A 21,507-nucleotide genomic window follows, 5' to 3' on the forward strand; every position below is an offset into this window, starting at 1 on the left:
ACTTGTGTATAACATGCAGCCCTGATATCTGATTTAAAAAAAATTATGTAAAATTTTGTTTCACTTTTTCTCAGCTGAAACTTTATGGTTGCACAGGATTTCAACCCAGGTCGCACGTTTTAAAATTCTGAAATATTTGTTTTTACCTCATCGTCATTCTATTTTTTATACATGGTACAAGAAAGTAATCTTAATTTGTTGTGCATTCCAATTGTTACAATGACAATAAATTATATCCTTCGATTCTAAGCGTAAGTGACAAACACAGTTGAATTTGTTGCGGTGATTAAACTCATTTGTTGACAATGTAAACTATAAACACAATACCAACCTAAATTTTACAATGTATTCATGTACTGTCCATTAAATTCTAATTCATCATCAAATGAACCAAAGAGTTGTTTCCCTCATCGTGCTTTATTGCGCTTATATCTTTCAGGACAATTTTCTTTTTACTCCATTATCATTCGTTTCTGGTATCCTGACTGAAAATAGTGGGATGAGACACTATAATGCCTTTTCAAACGCCATTTATATCACTCAACCGGGTTCAATTACCATTCCATCCAATGTTTTGCAATTGTGTTCAGCAAAAAAGGGCGTTATTGACAAATAAATAAGCGTTCAAGTTGATTTTACTCTTGAGTTAAAGCTTTGGAGCCTATTTTAATATTTAGTTAAAATTGAGCTGAAATTTTAACTAAGTTTTCATCTCATCTCATCTCTCTTTGTATTATGTAACACCTTACACATACATTATTTTCTATATAAGTAGCATTATTGGGACGTATAAGGAGTTAATTTCAACAAGATAAGAACTTTCAAGAAATTCCTACCTGGACACTGGTCAGATGGAGGTACATGACGCAGGCCACATGAAAACACACGCACAAAACCAAAAGAAGCAAAACCAGCTTCTCCCTGCCGGACAGTGAGAAATTTCAGCATTTCCATTTGTCAATGTCTCTAAATAAAAAAGTCTCAAGTAATACACATACTGTGGAATTATTATAAGATAGATGAGGCCAAAAAAGGCCGCCAGGATCAGAGAGACCACCACAGCTCCAATGAAATGATCATCATATGTCTGGTTGTACTGAAAAGAAACAAAAACAAAAAGGAAAAAATTAAGGAGTTTGTTGTCAGTCAGGCACCCGCCCAAATTTTTTGAACATCAATAGGATAACAACATGAAAAATGGCAATATGTAAACATAATACATATAAAACTAGCAGTCCTGTTCATCTTGTCTTTTAAAGCATTGCCATGGCTGCAAATATGCATTACTGTATTTGCAATGTAATAATCAAATTCACTTTTGTGCCAAAGCAGTAGGAGTAGATGCAAGGAAAAATAACTATTCAATGGAAAACATGGACAAGTTGAAATTGTGCGTGAACAAAATTATGCAAATATTGCTTCTTTTGGTAAAAAACGTTATAGAGACATTGTGTATTATTTGATAGTCGCACGCTTTGTTTCCATTGTTATGTTTTTGCTTATCCCTTTAGCATCACTGCAACTCTTGGAACCCAGAATAAATTAACAATGTACAAAAAATACATTATTGCATCACACTAACTCGCAAAGTTGCAAACTCACGAGATTCTGAAATGCACGAAAGAAATTTTTTTTGAGGATGCTTTTTCCATGTTCTATTTATTTTTTATACTGAGACCAAATACAATCTTAAAATAATGAGAGATGTATATATATATTCTAGGGTCAAATTGGATTATATGTATGTGGTCATGTAAAAATGAAAAGTGGAGAAAATGGTTTTACGACTTGCTTATTCTCAGGGTTGAAACAGTTTCTTTTGTAACTGGAAGACAAGACAACAATTCAAGGGACATTTTGTAATATTTAGTGCCTCCTAGAGAAAGAACATCATTGATTTGAATAATAATCAAAAATACATAAACGAGCATTAGAATGTGATTTATATTAATTTATTTATTTATTTTGAGTAAAGAGAAAGCTGTGTACCATCTTACTGCTACGGGTACCCCCAAAAACTAAAAATATTGTCAAAATAAACAGACAAAAGGTGCAATTTGATCACCTAGTTTTCATAGTTGCTATTTTTCTTTGTGTTTAAAGCACTTATTTATGGTTGCATTGCATAATGAAGCGAAATCTAGTGGTTAAATAAAACAGAGTCCCTTTAACTCGAAAAAATAAATACTACAGAGATCCGTCAAATGCATTTGTTCGCAGCTAGCTTTGAAGAGAAACAAATTCCCGTGCCCCTAATCAAGACGACAAAAAAACATTCTGAAAACCAGAAGTTCGACGGCAAGGCAAAACGTTTTCTTTTACGATCCTGTTTTCAAGCCCGAAAAGGCGTGTTTGCAGTCTTGTTTCGGGCTCTGTGGAATCTACCCACGTGCACATGGAAAGAAAATGGCGTGTGCCGCTGAGACCTTCCCAAATCATTATCTGCAACCCCTCCTGAGAGGGTGGGCGGATCACTGGAGCGCGTGCACGGATGGCGACACGCACAAAGGCATCACAGGCTCGTGGCGTGGGTGCAGGGCAAGCAAGAGGAACAAATTACAGATGGATGCAAGAAGGAAAAAATAACAAAGGAACGTGGTCACAAAGTAGGCAGTTTATCCTTCTTACCCTAAGCTCTCGTTCTCTGTTGCGAAAGAACAAGGTGACGGGATGGAGGTCGGATGCGCCTGACTCAGTCTGCCGGGCTTCGATGAGGCGTCCGATGAAGCGGTTGACCCGCGTGGCGGGCGAGTGCTGGACAGCCGCTGCCGAAAAAGACGTACGACTCCGCAGCTTCTCAGATGCCGTCCTCAAAGCTCGTCGCTGTACACACGAGTTAGAAGTCTTGACAATCCAACAAATAGAGATTTCATAAATTATATTGTATTGATAGCGTTTGTGTGATGAAACCTGAGAGTCCCTGCAAGCCTGGCCGAAAACAGTACACCGTTATCTGGGCAGATCAAGGCCTTGACTTAGCGCAATGCAATTTGTATAGGCATTTACCTCTATGGCCCGCATACGAGAGTAATTTACAGACAGAGTGCCATAATTATCAAATATGTTTGATACACGACACTTTTGGTGCCCTGCTGTTTTCCCCAAAAAAGCATTTTTAAAAATACTACATTCGTATGACACCTAATGTATTTTTGTTTTTTATTGAAATCAACGGATTAAGGTTTGCTTTACCACTAGAAGGCACTAAATAATTCCCAATGTCAATTCATTGTACTTCACTTACAAGTGCCATTATGATTTTCAAGGGTCTGGTCAAAAGACATAAAGTGTCGGCTACGTTGTAGCTCACCTTGTCATCATCCTCACAGGTCATGACATTGGAGAAGGGGATCTCAGCCTTGAACATTTTTCTGCAATGCATGAGCTGCACCAGCAGGTAGCACACTGTCTTGAACTTCATCCTCTTGGCTGGTTTGATGTCGGACAAGATCAAGCCAGGAAAGATCTGGAAAAAGTCAAAGCCAGTAAGACATGTCAGAAATCCAGCTGTTGTCACAGAAAAAAGAAAGAAAATGCCTTACAAGCTGAAAATGTTGCTAATTTGAAGTTTATGTATTTTTTTGTTTTAAGAAACTGTATCTTATATCATTATGAAAATCCAATAAAATATCTAGAATTGAGCAATTAAATATACTGAAAATAAGGTTCTGACAATTGGCTAAAAAGTAATATTTGCAGACAAATGGTTCTTATTGTGCTATAGATAACACGGTTACCTAATTGCAATATTTTTCAAAAGTGGGGTAGTTAAACTTATTAACTCATTTCCATCGTCATAACGCCATTACCGTTGCTAATGGTCAAAAATGGTGCATAAATTTGGCTACAGCAATGGGTGGTGTGCCCCCCATGGCACACCTGACGCCGTATTTAGTGGCACGGTTTTGTGCTCAACCCCAAGTTGTTTACGTTGTGTATGTTCGAATCATGTCACCATTCAACATAACGACTACCATATAGTTCGATAGGGATTACGAACATGGTATTTATTAGTGTGCCGAAAGTAAATGGGCTGATAGGTGGACAAAAAATGAGCCCTATATCTGACAGCACCCCAGCTCGAGTTGTTCGCGAAACAAACGTCTCTATGAGCTGGCTCTTGGAAGTGACCGAAGGGATCCAGCTTCCCACTAAACGACAGCTGGTCCCATCTGAGACGCCTTTTTCCTCTTATGCACGGTCTATATTCATTTTGGGGGATTCCATGTTTTTTACCTTAAATTTGTTGAGCATGAAATAGGTCAAATTATTTAGCCGAAAAGAACGGTTCTCTAAAAAAACCCTTCTCTTTAAGTAATCTCTGGTCAAAGACGTCACCACAGTTTATCGAATGTGCTCTGAAAATTTCAAATTCTATGAAATACAACTTCTACAGAAATATAGTTACTTTCCATGGTAACTAGTTACTTTTACCATAAATTCATTTAGTTACTAACCTGTGGAATAAATAGTGAGCATACCTGTGAACCTCCGCGGCTCCATGCCCTTACAAATGTTGGATTTTCCCTTACAAAATACAAAATAATCTTACACCATATTTTTTTTCAAACGTTGTTATTTATGTAGTTTAACATGTTATATTGTACATGTGTTTCGTTATATCATATAAATTGTTAATTAACATTTTGTTGTGAGATACTGAGTTGCTTGACATGAATGAGGTTTATTATAAAAAAAAGTTCAAAATATAAGTAGCTTGGACGTTCAATGTAGAAGGAAAAAAATACATGCAAATATGAATTAAGTAGAATAAAACATTTTCTTATTCAAATTATGAATTCATTTTCTGCATTTAATTATTGTTGGTAATATACTGATTAAAGGGATAACCACAAATCTGTCTTTTTTAATTTTCTCCTTTTATAATTCCTTTTTTTTAACTTCTTTATACAAAAATAAAGATTTGTAATATAATGCATCAAAGCAAGTGAGCCGTTTGAAAGCCGGCTCTCTTTGATGAGTTGAGCTGAAAAAGCCGGTTCTCTAAAAAGTGATGGACTTCCTTTCACTACATAACTACCACATGAAATCCGAGGCGGCAGATGCATGCGCACGGTAGCATCAAATTGCTCGCTTCGTATGCAACGGTAAAAAAAAAAACGATACCAAGATGGAGGCTACCGCGGCAAACTCGTTTGATTTGATTGATTTGCCGTTTTGTCATAGTCGGTGTATACCCGATGGTACCCATCATTGACAAATTTGCGTTTTTCCGTACAGATTTTCTTGTACCTTGTACACGTCTTAAAATGAATAATAAACCTTGACAGGTATAAGTGAGTAACTATAACTAATCACTTGTGTAAGCGATATCACTGTATTTTGCATCCATATCCCGGAGCTCCACCGTGGCAGCAATGGCCTGGCTATTCGGGTGGTTGTGAAAAGTAGAAACAAAAAGGGCGAGGACCCATCTGAGCATCCCAGGCAGAGGACTGGAGGATGCTGCCTGGGAGGGTGGGAAGAAATCCCACTTTAGAAGACAGAGTTGTGCCCCTTAACTTTACACGATAACTGCTGTTAAAAGTGTCGATACAAATTGTTCAAACCTCATAATTTTGGAATATGATATAATGAAATTGTGAATGTATTTAATTGCTGTTAAAAGTGTCGATAAAAATTGTTCAAACCTCACATTGTTTATTTGCTGTTAAAAGTGCCAATAAAAATTGTTCAAACTCATCTCTTTGAATCAAAGAGGTTCCCGACCCTTGGTCTAATGTGGACTAACGAAGAGCCCAAGGCAAGCATGCACTGGACTGTCGCACTTGTAGCGCGGTGTCTCTGTTGCACCAGCAAGAAGAAAAAACTAAACCATTAGTGTGGCTTCATCCGCACTAAATCCGTGTGTGTCGCGTGTCACGTGCGCATGCGGACTCGGGTTGAGCTCGTGATGCGCGTGCCGGTTTATCACATGGCCGTCCTCCCTCCCGGCACTAAAGGATTAACTATTACACCACAGACAGATGTGTCACCTATCCAGCTGTGCACCGTAAAGAAAACGCGTCACATGCGTCTGCGTGCGTGTGTGCTCGCGTGGCAAGCATACTTTGCGTCGGTGCGACGGCACGATGAAGAAAGTCTCGATGTGATGTTTCTGCAGGAAGGCGTGTCTTTGGTGGCCAAAGCCGGGTTCCACCTCGTAGTCGCCGTTTAGGCACTCCAGGGTGGTCCTTGTGATGTGAACCTTACTGAGAAGGGAAGAGATCAAACGTTATTTTCCTACACCGTGTCTCTTTCCTGCAGCAGTTTTTTTTTTAAACCAGAATTCACTTCACACTGTTCAACGTATCCGCTTAGATGATTGTCAAAAGATATGTCTCAGCCCAACTCTGTTCGGATTTTTTTTCTCCGCCCGGAGTTCTGTTACCAAGGCAACACTGTTTCCCACAATTTGGGGGGGATCCCGTTAAAATTAACTTTGAGCGCATACAGTAACTGCAATATGGTCATTTTAGATCATTTTGTTGACTCCAATCCCAACGTTAACTCTGATTGGTGAAAAAACTGGTAGATATTACGAGAACTTGATCAAGATATGTCAAGATCTTTGAAGATCTCAACTCAACCTATGGGAGTCATCACAAGCTTCACTTGACAACAATTACTAAATATGATTTTTCGTAATGACCATATACATAACAAAATGCCCCCTTTTAAAATTACCACTAAAAACATTCCCAAAGTCTACATTTCAAATAAAAATTCTTATACCATTGATTTAATGTAGGCTATTTATATATATCTGAAGAATAGTAGACAATTTTAAGAACTACCCTTTGCTTAGTTAGGAACAAACGACTTGTAGTGAGCAAAATTATCCACACCCTGCTAAATCTGCTCATTTTAGTTACAGACGCACCCCTACTAACGACCATTTGACTTACGTAAAACGGTAAATACGAACATTCTTTTCGGGATGTCGAAAAATATCCGGACATTGCTGTAAGTTAGGTTTTGTATTGTGTGCACCTTTTTTGAGGACAGGACATTATTGTAGTGCTTCTTTCCACCACTACCAGTGTGTGGCGCTGTGAGAGGGCATCCAGCATCCACCCTTAAATAAAAAAAATCTGCTTCCTGTTCCTGGTTCGTGTGTAAACACTCTATACTGTCTGTGTCTATCCTACCTCCAGCGCGCTAAGAACATTAACATCTTTTTTGTTTAATATTTTGTACATCCATTCAATATAGTTGGTGTAAATTGTAAAGAAGAGGTGAACCATTTCTTTTGAAATTAAAGTGGAATAAGAAAGCTCAATGCGGTTGAGAAAATGGTCAGAACGCATTTTTCCGGCCACTTTTAACCACAGGGGAGGACCTCTTGAAGCCTATCTTCCAAAAGTAAGTTAAACTCATTTATCTTTATAGAGCATATTATTTTATGAAATGTTTATTTTTTTAGTACAAAACAATACAGGTTACTTATACAATCATTAAACATCCAAAATACAGCACTCAAGCAACTTACAAACAAATTCAACTTACGACGTTCATAAGTCGGGCAGCCTCTGTATATGTTTCATATTTTACAAGGAAAACTGGATAATTTTTTTTTAAATCAGGGAAAATAAACTATCAAACACATTTTGTTCCTTTTAAATTGATTTTTTTTCCATATATGTCTGATTTCTTGAATAAAATTAGTAAAAATATTTCTTAAAAAAGCAAGCACATTTTCGTATTTATTTTTGTTGTAGATTATATTGCTCATTTGAAGAAACATCTATCAAGATGAGGGACAAAAAGAACGAAAAGGTCAACCAACCACTTTATGAATTGTTATTTTAAAGGTGTATCGATGTATAAAGGTGTGGATTATTTAAAAACACTTAATGGTAAAAATAACCGTAATCAGGTAAAAAATATTTAAAAACCGATTTAAATGTGAAGCAAAAATATATAAACTTTTACATGAGCATACATTTATTCAAATACTCAAAGGTTGAGATATTTTAATATATTTTTCATATCATGAGACTCACCTAAAGGCCGCTGAAATTATGCCATCTTTCTGCTAAGAGTTCCTGAAAACCTTAAAAGGCCGGGCAAAAAAATTACAAGTGAAATGGTGCAGTTTAGTCACTTTGAGACTCCTTAGCTCATTATCTTCCTTGTGTTTTGTAGAACTCGTTTTTTCGTTTGCATTACCCAATGCGGCAACATCTAGGGGTCAAATATTGCACAGTGTCCCTTTAAGGTATTTGATGTTTTTTCCAGTAAAATAAGAAAATGTATACAATAAAATAAGCAAATATACGAGTAGAAAATTTTTCTTATTTGAGGTATTTCCGTCTAGAAACATAGGGTGCAAATGGGGTATGTTTCTATCCATACATGCATATATGCATCGCTTATCCTCAGTAGGGTCGCGGGGGTGCTGGAGCCCATCCCAGCTATATTCAGGCATTGGAAAGGGGACACCCTGAACTGGTTGCCAGCCAGTCGCAGGGTACATAGACGGACAACTCACTCGCTCATTTACACCTAAAGACAATTTGGACCGGCCAATTAACCCGACATGCATGTTTTTGGGAATGTGGGAGGAAATCGGAGTGCCCGGAATAAACCCACGCAGGCATGGGGAGAACATGCAAACTCCACACAGGGAAGGTGCGGTTTCCGGTTTTGCAGTGCAAAACTTATCACTATTACATTGTTTTGTTCCAAGTTTAGCACAATTTAGACCGACTCATTCCTGGGAAATGGTTTGTTTTGTGTTAATATTGCTTCGTTGCATTTTTTTTGCCGGTACTTACCCGGGAAGTCCTCCGGCCTCCATCACGTTGGCCAAAGTGACATCGTTTGACCAAACGTCATACTGCCATTTTCGGAGACCCAGCACGCCGCACAGCACCCTTCCTGTGTGGAGGCCGACACGCATGTTCAAGTCCACCTCTGTCGCCTCCACCACTGACCTACGGGAATAATGATTTTGTTGACATGGGATTTCTAATTTACAGTTCAATGTTTTTTTAAGTAGTGTGCCGCGATACCTTCAATTTAAAAGGGATTTTATTGTATTTTTCCATCTACAGAAGTGATCAAGCTACTAATAATGCAAATGCAACACCATAATTGCTTTAACCTTTTTTCGGGACTCAATCCCCACCAAGTTTGAAACCACTAAGCCAGTTTCAAGTGTGCTACAGGAAATTGCCCAATTTTATACTTATAAAAACCTTGCCTTTGTATCTTTGCTTTATGAATACGTGGCAGGAGTGTATATTTGTATTATTTGCTCAAGAGGCAGTAAAGGGAAATGTAATGGATAAATTGTTTTGATTGATGAAGCTGTAATGTTGCACTGCAAAATATAACAATAAATTAAATAAAGCAACAATCTAGCACACAATCTTCCTGATCTGAACGGTTATTTTCTTATCTTACTCCAGTCAGTCCAGTCATGTTTATTTGTATAGCCCTTAATCACAAGAAGTCTCAAAGGGCTGTACAAGCAAACGCAATTCATGTGTGTGAATAATGGTTACAAAACAAGGTGCGAGCAGAGTCCTTCTGTAAAAATGTCACTAAATACTGCAAAAGTACAGATGCATTTACCTTCATCTATGTGACATGGTCACAGTTCTAACCTTGGGAATTGAGTAGTCCTTAATAGTTGACCATTCCGCTTTATAGAAGTGAATCTTAAACATATTGGAAATCCACAAACATTTTATGATCATTGTTTTTTGGGGGGGTTTATTCATAACTTGCACAGAATATATATATTTGAAAAATATCCAGATAATGGTAGCAGGCGGACATCACAATCAGAAAAACCTCTACTATCAATTTTCGCACCATGATCATAAAGCTCATTTGACATGAAATAACATGGCATCTAAACTCTTACTCAGAGCCCGATATTGTTTTTTGTTGACTTAAAATGAGTAAATATTTTAATTTAAAGAACTGATTAAACACAATAGAAACCTACATGTGTATAATGACTATAATATAATTGTATCAACATATGAATAAGCTAAAATTATTCAAGCCCCAGTATGTAATATTTGACCACTAGATGGCCCTGTGTTTTCTAGTGCGAGCGAGGGTCAGTGCCGCAGAGCAGATCAGAGCGCCTGGATGCCAGACAAACCTGGCGGTGACCTAAATGTAAATTCTAGTTCAAAATAAATACAATATATAAATGTTTTTTATTTTACCGAATACAGGCTTATTTGTACCACTAGGAATAGCCAAATACTACACACTGTCCTTTGAAGATTTGACTCATCTTTAAAGAGCAGGATGATGCTCTGCATCCAAAAAAAAACAACAGCGGCCGGATGAGGAAGGTGCAGTATCTCAGTCAGGAATATTTCTTGTGTAAATATTGTGTAAATTATAACCTTATCTTCTTTGTTCCTTTATCTTCTTTGTTTTCTTTTATCCTCACTGTTAAATGTAAAACTGGAGTGCCACGTCCTATTTCGTTGTCACAATATGTTCAACCCATTTTGTAACAATGACAATAAAGGTATATTCTATTCTATTCTATTCTATTCTATTCTATTCTATTCTATTCTATTCTATTCTATTCTATTCTATTCTCATATATTGTCCCCGGTCATCTGTTTCATGTAAGGAACTAAAGACCTACCCTAAAAAAATGAGCCTGGAGAGGGATGGGCACCACTAACTTGTATTTGCCCAAGCCTCACCACAGGAAGTGGTGTTTCTACGAACTTGGGGGTAATGAGGTCCGGCAATCATCAACGAGCGTGTTCCTTCAGATTTGTTAATGAAAAAAAAATGGTGCCTTGGCTCAAAAACACTGGCTTAGAATAATGGTGTGAAAATGAAGTGACAAGAGATGAAAACATCTTGCCATAAAGGGAGCCAATAAGATTTACTTATCACTTTAGTGTAGGTTCAAAAGGGAATAGGGTACATTACACCGAAAAAAACTCGATTCAATTACTATTTGATGTTCATTGACAAGGGAGTGAAGGGACATTGATCTCAGCATGGCGGAGGCAACAAAAAGCCCTAAAGGGATGCCGGGCCTATAAAGCACCAACAAAAACCCTAATCACCTATAACCTGGCGGAAGATAAATAGGACGGAAAAACGATGGTTGAATGAATGGTATTCGGAGTGTTTCGGAAAATATTGGGGGGGGTGGTACATATTTGTGTTACTCACGCTATTGTGTCAATCATATCGAGGCCCATTTCTACGCAGCAATGGGCGTGGTCAGCCTTGGGTTGGGTCAATCCTGACACGCAATAGTAACAGTCGCCCAGGATCTTGATTCGCCGGCAGTGATTCTCCTATTGACAGAAATAGAATTACAATTGTCTTTAGTGTGATTGATGCCAATGTTGTGAACAATGTTTCCAATGAGAAATAGACATGACACTCCGGGATGAACATCTAATAAGGACGTAAATAAGATATTAATGAATAAAAAATATTGATATGGATGTGTTTATTTCATGTATTAATCCTGCTTTTCATGTTTTTATTTTCCAGTTCTTTTTCTTTCTTCCTTTTCTTTCTTCATCTTTTTTGACTTTCTTTTTCTCTTTCTTTCATTTTTTCTCTCCCTTTCTACTTCTTTCTCTATCCGTCTATATATTTCTCTTTTCTCTCGTGATTTTTCTTTTTGTTTATCTTTGTTACTCTCTAAACATGACTAGACCTAACCTGACTTTCTCTTCTTCTCTTTTTTTTCTTTTCCTCTATCTCTTTCTATCTCATTCTTTCTCATTTCCACCTATCTCTTTCCTTCTCTTCCACCTCTCTCTCTCTCTTTTTTCTCTTTGTTTCTCTATAGACATGACTAGACTTGACTTGACTTTCCCTTCCTCTCATTCTTTCTTTTTCCACCTCTTTCTCTTCTCTCTCTATTTCTTGCTCTCTCTTCCTCTATCTTTTTTTTGTCTTTCTCTCTATCCCTTTATCTTTCCTTTTCTTTGTCTCTCTGTCTTTTTCTTTCTCTCTCCTTTTTCTATCTCCTTTTTCTCTTTCTTTCCCTCAGTTACTCTCTTTGTTTTACCTTCTTTCTCTTTATCTCACTCTCTTTTTTCTCTTTTTTCTCCTCTCTTTTTCAATCTCATTCTTTCTATTTTTACCTCTCCCTCTTTATCTCTTTCTTCATCTCTCTTTATCTTTCTCTCTATTCCTTTATATTTATTGCTCTTTGTCTCTCCTTCTTTTTCTTTCTCTCTTTCTTTTTGTCTTTCCCCCTTTCTTTATCTTTCTTTCTTTGTATCTCTAATATTCTCTCGCACTCTTTCTCTTTCATTCTCCTTGTTCTTTATCCCTTACTCTCTCATTAGACCCCTTTCTCCTTTTTTTCTCCCACCCTTCTTACACCTTTTCTTTCTGTCCTCTCTCTCTCACTCTCTCTCTCTCTCTCGATTTATTTTTCCATGCGTGTTTTATGTGCAATGACTGTATAACAAACTGATGTGGTTAATCTATTAACATATTTATTTTTGCATTTTTGTTCCCATGCAAAACTTAACTGGAGGCTACACAAAATGTGACTGCAGAAAGTCTGTATGCAATCAGCATACAAAAGCATCTCCGCGCGCCGCCGACGACTGGAAGCGCTCCGACACGCTTTTGAAGTAGAAAACCACCCACCCATCCCCTGCGTCGCAGTGCACGTTTTGTGCAAAACTCAGACACATGAAGACCCTCGCTTGCACGCATGAGCTAACGCACACAAAGAGGGGCACAAACCGACGACTGCAAAAACATCAACACAGGAAAGTTAGAGCAAGAACAAACAGGACCACAAATCCAGCTATAATACAGATGGTTTTGTATTTGGAGAGTCAAATCACAAAATATGAATTCTTCATGAGATGTATACAGTATCCCTTGGTTATTGCGGTTAAGAACCCCTCCTCTCGCAAAGTTTTGCTCTACCATTAAAGTCCCCAAGGGTCAAATTTACTCACTCAGAGTATCCATCTGTAACAAAATAACAACTATAAATCTACAAATAAAAACACAGAACACATAATTAGAGTTAAATGAATTTGTCGTAATTATAGAAAAGTACAATGAGATTAGGGGGCTTCTCCTTTCAGTGGCAGGCTAGCTTAACACTAACATCAGATATCAAGTTCAGCCAGGTGTCTGCCATGATTAAAATAGATAGATAGATAGATAGATAGATAGATAGATAGATAGATAGATAGATAGATAGATAGATAGATAGATAGATAGATAGATAGATAGATAGATAGATAGATAGATAGATAGACACACACATATATAGTCACGTTTCAAAGATCAGTCTAATTCCATTACAGTGGAACCTCGGTTCTCGACCTTAATCCGTTCCAGAACCCTGTTCGAAAACCGATTTGGTCGATCACCGAAAATCGTTTTTCCCATTAAAAGTAATGTAAAATCGTTTTAATCCGTTCCAACACCCTAAATGCTTACCACGAACGTAAACATAAAGCTAACCCAGGCTAATCGTACGTTCGCGTTAGCGTAATCTTCCGTACGAAAGATTACGCTAACATGAACGTGTAAAAATTAAAAAAATCAGGTCGTTTACACGTCATTTAGCACCCGGGTCTCCACAACAAGTGGTGAGCGGTTAAAGGATAAAGAAAAGATTTATGAATAGGATTTTTTACCTTTGTGGTGGTCTGCAGAAGCCATGCTCTATTCCCTTGAAATGAGGGAAACTCGCACATCTTCTTCATATTTTGCTATTATTTATTTCTTAAATGCAATAGTTGTACGCACTACTCTTCTTTTTTCACCTGTAGCAACTTTGCTGCTTGCACCGACCTTCTTCCGAGGCATAATTAGGGGTTAAAACACTCAGTTCACCGATATTAAAAACAAAAGCAAAAAGGAGTGCGCGCTCACGTGACAACAGTTCTTCACGAGGGGTGGAGGCAATCTACACCTGTATGCCGCTCAGCATCGCCCCTAGCGTACCGGCGTTCGAACTCCGATTTTTTGAACGAAAAGCGAAGCAAGAATTTCTCGAAGTTTTTGGTCGAGAACCGATTTGTTCGAACTGAGAGGCGTTCGAAAACAGAGGTTCCGCTGTATTTGTAAATCCGTTTTTCAATTTTATTTCATTTTAATGTGAAGTCGCACTCATGTGTGACTTCATTTCCTGTTTATGTGTGTTGTCAATAAACCACGCCTACTGACCAGATGTTGTCACTACGGCCCGGGCAACCTGGGAAGATGGCAACTGGGCCGTGCTCGCTCCATTCGCGAGGGAGGTCAAAACTCAATAAGTGTTTTTATCTGAATAATTATGCCAACAGAGAGTTTATATCTTGAACATCTCACACACCTTTGTCTTAAAAGTAGTGGGCACTCACAAGTTGCATCTCCAGGTCATCCGTTTCATGGGTAATGGACCTGGCGTTGGTGAGATATAGCCTCAGCAGGGGTGGCTTAAGAGAGCTGTGAGCCTAGACATAGCAGTAGGATGGACCCGCCGCCTGGCTCTTGGGTTCTCTCTGAGTGCCGCATCAGTCACTTGTGGAACCTGACAATAATCCACGGAGCACCTGCCGGTATTCTCTGTGCTCTTCTTACTTCCTCAGATTACGAGTTAATAGACGATTTTCTGGTCTATGTTTTTGACTAACAGCATGCACCTGCTTATCACTGAGTCACGCAACAAACCACTCCTCAACATGCCCCCGTGATAGCATTTGCTGTGTGCTGTCCTCAGAACTTTACCTTCATCTCTTTGACATTCTCATAACATAACATATGAACATATTATATGATATATATGATACATATGAACATATGTATGTTCATATGAACATATGAACATATGAACATATGAACAAAAACTTAACAGTGAACCAGTGATAATCGAAGTGTGAAGTAGCGAGGTTTCTCTGTATTTCCTGGTTGATACCAGCGTTGTTAATTTTCTGTTCCATTTTCAGAGTAAAGTATAACCTGTGCAGCCCTTTGAGACTCTTTGTGATTAAGGGCTATACAAATAAAAATGACTTGACTTGACTTGACTTGAATCCCATCAAGACTTTAAGGGCATCAAGGACAACTATTGTGTGCCAACAGGCTGAGAAGAATTCTGAGTCAAGAACTTGATTTTGCAAGAATTGTGGTGAAAGAAGAACAGGACAAATACATTTAGTTTACCATAAGCACCAGTGGGACGGGCTTTCGGTGCCCTTGTGTCAAAACTTTGGGGAAGGTAAAAGATATCTAATCAGGAAACAGTCTGAAAACTCTTTGGTAGGTTTACCTGAGTCACTGGTTGAGGCCCTTTAAATCCCTTGTTGGCCATTTTGCAGGCATTGATGTATGTTGTTTTGTTTTTGTTTTTTGAGAGCTGTACTTTGTCTGATCCCTCACCCAGAACTTTGTGACCCGACAGAGCCAAATCGACACAATTTATTTTTCTTTTCTTTTTTTTATATGGGTAGAAACTGTTTCTCAAAATGGGAAACTTGTTTATGACATCAGCTCAATAACAAGCAGTGAGGTTTATTTCCGGTGTGGCACATTCTGATTTACGAATAAATTAATAATAATTATAGATTTTACTTGAAAGCGCCTTTCAGGACACCCAAGGTCGCTGTACATATAGTTATAAAACACAATAAAACAAGCAAGTAAAACATAGCAGATAAAAACAAAGTAAAGTTAAAAAGGGGGCAGTATGTGAGGCAGATGATTAAGAAAAGGCAAGTCTGAAAAGGTGAGTTTTGAGTCCGGATTTGAAGGTGGACAGGGTGGGGGAATTCCGGAGGTCAGGCGGTAATGAGTTCCAGAGCTAGGGGGCAGAGAGGCTGAAAGCTCTACTCCCTGTGGAGCTGAGACGGGCAGCTGGTATAGTGAGATGGATGTAGGAGGATGATCTAAGGGTGCGGGAAGGCGTGGCATTGTGAAGTAGGTCGGAGAAGTAGAGAGGGGCAAGGTTATGAATGGCCGTGTAGGCGAAGTGGAGGATTTTGTAGTTGGTTTTATGGTAGATTCGGAACCAGTGGAGTTGCTGAAGGACAGGGGTGATGTGATGGCGAGAGTGGTTTTGGTGAGGATGCGTGCAGAAGAGTTATGGACCAGCTGAAGTTTTTGAAGGGACTTTTGAGGTAAACAATAGAGGAGGGAATTGCAGTAATTGAGGCGACAGGTGTTATTAACCTAACTTGTATTCATCATTTGACTGGCAGAACAAGAAAGAAATATATAAACTGTAGCATAGAATATATATATATATATATATATATATATATATATATATATTAGTCTTACCTTAACTTATAAATGGAGTTTATGCGCTGCACCTTTTGAATGACAGCATGAGTAAATAGCTAACCCTCCATTATGAAAAAAGTCCATGCAATACCTACTTATTGTATTAACAATATTGATTATTTCATTTTAAAAAATCAGCGATTTTGGAAAGAAAATCCCAAACTTGTGAAGTTAGGAAAGAATTACCTTAAACACGGAATAAATAAAACCATTTACTATATTTTTGATTTCGAATTTTCATGATGACAGCCTCACCTGCCTTTCTAACTTAATGTCATTGCATCTCCTTGATAATAGTAATTTTTAAAATATTTTTTCTTAAATTGTAAGAAAAATAGGATGAAATAACTTAAAATTACAAATAGTATCCCTAAAAATAAGGTAATTTTTCACAGCCAATGAGCTAAGAATATATTTTTTACATTACATTTTCAGTTTGCAATTTACACAAAACTGAGAGTCATGGAAACACTCTAAAAATGTAAGGCAGTGATAAATATATTCTTATTATTTGTGTTTTTGATATTGAACACCTGCAAAGAAGATTGCATGGGATTCCAATTCTTTATTTTGACGATCATTGCTCACTGTTGTTCCTTACTTTGACTATATTCGCTGTTTGCATCATTGTCACTCTATGCCGACAAGGTTGCTGTTCTTTGATTTTAACACCCTTAAGGACAGTTCAACTTTTGGTAACCTACAAGAGGGCTTTTAGAACAGGTTTGAGGATTTTTGTACTTTCCTCTCAGGTTCCTCTTTCAAGTTAAAAATCCATTGATGTCTTCTCTCCTTATTTTGAGTGTTTACTACAGTATAGAATTACCAAACAGGCAAATGAAAACTGTCAAGCTGATACTACATCATTTAAAATGTCTGTCTTAAACTAGCCAACAGTGTCTCATCTGTTTCTGGGTCAGGTTAGCGTCAGTAGCGATCCTATCTGTCTTTGGGTAAGTTAAGGTTGCAGCTCAAGGGGATAAACGTGTCAGACAGCAACCGGAGCCTGACATCCCCGACACGGCCGCTTTGACGGTAAATGTCTCCCAGGATAGCGCAACAGGCGATCCATCTTTATTAGGCCGCAGCGCGCATGCTAACGACATAACCTCAATGCAACTAGACCAGATTACAGAGTGCTGGAGTAGCGCTCGTTCATCATTTCCTCACATCTTGTTCTCTCTGTCTCTCTTTTGCTCTGCTGCCGCCGGTTTTACAATGGGACTGATGCCGAAGTCAAGGAGGATTATCCTTTTGATCATGTGACTCTTGTGCACGTGTGAGAAAGCAGCGATCAAGTGAAAACTGTCTATTCGGATAGCATGGATAAAAAAAGATGGAGGTCAGACAGTTAATACGGAGCATAGCATTTACTAATCATGTTCAACGACGGAAAATATGGAGACCCCTTGCTACTTTGCGCTTCGGTAATCACTGGTTCACTGCTTTGCGGATTTTGAACTGAATTGTCCATATTGTCATTGATATCAAAGTGTCGTGCATTGTGTTCCGAGCAGACAGCAGGTTAGGGACGCTTTTTGTGTTAGGTGGGCGTGCTTAAGTGCCTGTCTGTGATAGGCTGGTGTATGCTGTCAGTCAAATTGGAGGGTGGGCACATAAGTATTATACTTTTTTTCATGATTTTTAGTCATTTGGTGGCCAACCCACCCAATTCCAACCCATAATGACAAGCGCCAAGCAAGGAGGCAATGGGAAGCAATGTTGTAAGTGTTAGGTACGACAAGGCCGACGCTTGAACCTGTGACCGCCCACTACTGGGGTGGGCGCGCAACTCCAAGGCCACCTAGCTGGTGCGCAAAATTAAATGTTTCCATCCAAACAAACTGCGGTGCATTACAACTGCTAGCATTTAGCTGCCCGTTACAAAATGCATTCATTCATTAAATCTGACTCTGAGAAAATTCAGAGAGTGCTCTGTGGATTGTTATTGGGTCCGGGACACAACTGAGGTGGCGCGAGGAGAATGCATTACCAGGCTGCAGGTCAGGCGGGACTGCTACGGCTAGGCTAATAACTCTCTTAAGCAACCCTTGCAGAGCCAGATCCATTACCCATTAAATGGATATGACTTTGAGCTACATCTCATGAAACCACCACATTCGTGACTCTTGTATTTTAATCATCATAGAGACCTGGTTCCATCCGAGGTTACCCAATGCTAGTGTGCAGCTAGCCATCTACTCGAAAAAATCGCTCCCTTGCACTGAAATGAGAAGCCCTCGGATTTTGTTAAACTTTTGTGTAATGACAATAAAGACCAAATGCAATTCTTTGTTCTGTGAGGACATCATTTCGAGGTAAATTTGACTCTTGCACGTCACCACCTAGCGGATTTTCCCTTCCTCGTCTTGTTCTGGTTTCAATTAACAGCAATAATTGTATACTTGTTGACACTGCAGAGCTTTGCCCAGCAGGAGCAACAGACTGTATGATGTCATCATTACGGCACAACAGACAACATGCAAGTTGAGCATCAAGATTATTCCAACACTGAATGGAGGCAAGCTAGACCATCGTTTTGATGAAGAGATTTGCAGCGCTGTGGGTATGAACAGAGTGTCTCTCATTTTAGAAATTGGTGACCATACCATTTATGAAACTGCTGTTCTTCATTCCTCAACTACAACAACACAAAATTTGGGGATTAATCTGTTAATTAATCTATTAATCTGTGATGTAGGTGGAAAATAGATGTGACATGTATTGAGCAGCAAAAGTAAGAGGAAGAAATATGTTTTTATTGGGAAATAACAATGTCCATGTATTAAAATTATGTTAACTGGTGTATGCAATAGTAATAAAATATTTATCTAATGGATGCCTCATAAATAGTTTCAGATATATGTACATCAAGAAGATGCTGGCTTATTGACAATTGGAACAAAATGTGTGTGTTTTGTTAAAGGGACAGTATGTATTATTGAACTAGATGCCACTGTTTAGTGGAGTGCAGAGGTTGGCAACCCAAAATGTTCAAAGACCCATATTGGACAAAAAAAAAACAACAAAAAGCATATGTTTGGAGCTGCAAAAAGTTAAAAGCTTTCGATAAACCTTGTAAGGAAGGCAACACATATTGCATATATATTTATTAAAAAATGTTAAGAATGTTTGTGTCATGTTTGTTCTCATACAGAAACCATATTATTTTCCATTATCCAACATTTTTGAAAAAGCGCCAGGGAGCCACTAGGCCACGCCACAGAGCAGCATACTGCTGTGTAGTGCTAAAAAAGACAAATAAGATTCAAATTACGAAGACACAAAATGAGCCAAACTCACCATTTTACTTTTATGTTTTTCCTAGCCTTTTTAAGGTTAATGATAACCCATAGAAGCAAGATGGGGGCAATTTTGTCAGCTCCCTTGAGATGAGGTTCATGCTATGAAAATTAAATGCCACAGTAATAATTTCCTCAAATTACAAGTATTTTGAAAATGCATGTTTGTATGAAAGTTGATATAGTTCTTATTATTATTGAAATTAATATATCTAGTTAACCACTAGTATGTGCTAAATCATACTCACTGTCAGTTTAAGTATATTATATATACACAGCAAGAAAATGTTTTTTTTTTACCAATGGTTAAAAAAAAGGATATAAATATAAATATATATCTTATTTTAAGTATATGTTTCTTGTATTTAAGAGTATTTATTTTTCTGGTAAAATAACCAAATGTATACTTAGGATAATAAGAATTGGTGTATCTAAATTATAGTAAATTGTTTTTCTAACAAGTTTTAATTTTTCTAAACCTAGTAGGACTCTTTATCTTCCTCTCTCTATCCTTCTCTTTCCTTCTCTTAATCATTCTCTTTCGCTCTCATTCAATTTTTCTCTTTATCTCTCTTTCAATCTCTATGTTCCTCTTTTGTCAATCTATATATTCCACTTGTTCTTTATGTTTTTTGTTTGCTGTATACTTTCCACCGCTAACAGTTTCACCGGATGCTAACGTTAGCATAGCGCTAAATCTCCTGCCCGCTGCTAAACAGCAGCTTGCACACCCCAACGGAGCTTTATCGTCGACGGCGACTTTAATCGGGCATGTTTATGGACTGTACTCCCAAATCCATTCAATTGTGGACTGAGCAATTCGGAAAAACGCTGGACTATGTGTAATGTAAGATCAAACATTCGGTTGTGTCCGGCAACTCTGTTTGATATATATATATATATATATATATATATATATACTGAGTATATATATATATATATATATATATATATATATACTGAGTATATATATATATATATATATATATATATATATATATATATATATATATAGTCTTTGTTTCTTTCAGTCAGTCAGTTTTCCTTACTAGACACACAAGCCTAATCCTTTCAGTGCTTATCTCCAGCTCTAAAAATCACTTCATGTATCAACCAGTAGCCCGTCTATTGACTTCTTTGCCTCGACCTTCATTGGTCCTTCTTTTGTTTCATTTGGCCCCTCGGGTCCTGTGGGTCAATATTTTGGCAGAGTACATGCAACGAGGTCCTGCATTCAATAATACATGATGGCTTCTATTTCTGTAAAACGTGAAACGGGAGCTCACAAACTATGTCGTCATTGTGTTATTTTGACTCTAAGGTGAAGTCGTATAGTCTGTGTAAAAATTTGAACCATCGCCATCACGTAGGATCATCTTATCTGTTCAAGATCGAGTCCACATTTGGCCTTTTTGGAGTGTTTTACAGGAATCATATTCAATATGAGAGAATATTCAAAACGTGATAATGATCGAGTATATGAGTAAGCTATTGTGTTTGAAATATACAGGTTGTTCCAAAGGTTTTGGGCATATTTTGACGTTGAATATGTTGGAAACTATTGAGGATATAAAAACACATATGGTAAATTCAGAAAGCTTGCAATCTCAATTTTTACATGGAATGTTTAAAGATTTTCAATGTGAGCACCATTGCCTACACGACACACAAGTCTTTCGTCATGGTCTTACCAAACGTGTCTCAGCATTGCATTGTCAATGCTTGCAACAGCTTCTGTTAGTATTTTCAAAAATCTTAGCAACGTTAAACTGTTGTTTACTAAACAATGCTAAAAACTAGAAATGTCTTTTTTTCCAAATAAAAGATGAGGTTGGTAGCTTCCTTATGCTTTTATAGCTATAGATTTAAATTTTCCGTTGGCCAAATAGCAAAAATTGGCTGGCTCTGGCTCTTCCCATTTAAGAGAAACCTGTGGCATGGA

The 21,507-nt window shown here is 37.9% G+C and overlaps 1 protein-coding gene across 1 annotated transcript in view; it reads right to left on the bottom strand.

Annotated features, from left to right (window-relative positions):
- The window catches only part of adcy1a (adenylate cyclase 1a), a 54,558-nt gene that overhangs the window by 18,499 nt on the left and 14,552 nt on the right, over positions 1-21,507 (bottom strand). Inside the window, exons 5-11 of the mRNA XM_088349595.1 lie at positions 11,173-11,300; positions 8,781-8,939; positions 6,071-6,212; positions 3,311-3,466; positions 2,629-2,823; positions 999-1,096; positions 837-921 (exon numbers count right to left, since the gene is read on the bottom strand). Coding sequence (XP_088205721.1) covers positions 837-921; positions 999-1,096; positions 2,629-2,823; positions 3,311-3,466; positions 6,071-6,212; positions 8,781-8,939; positions 11,173-11,300 — 963 coding nt within the window. The remainder of the gene's footprint in view (positions 1-836; positions 922-998; positions 1,097-2,628; positions 2,824-3,310; positions 3,467-6,070; positions 6,213-8,780; positions 8,940-11,172; positions 11,301-21,507) is intronic.

This window comes from Urocampus carinirostris, chromosome 12 (genome assembly GCF_059441175.1).
Source record: "Urocampus carinirostris isolate Australia breed hairy pipefish chromosome 12, RoL_Ucar_1.0, whole genome shotgun sequence".
NCBI classification, from domain to species: domain Eukaryota; kingdom Metazoa; phylum Chordata; class Actinopteri; order Syngnathiformes; family Syngnathidae; genus Urocampus; species Urocampus carinirostris.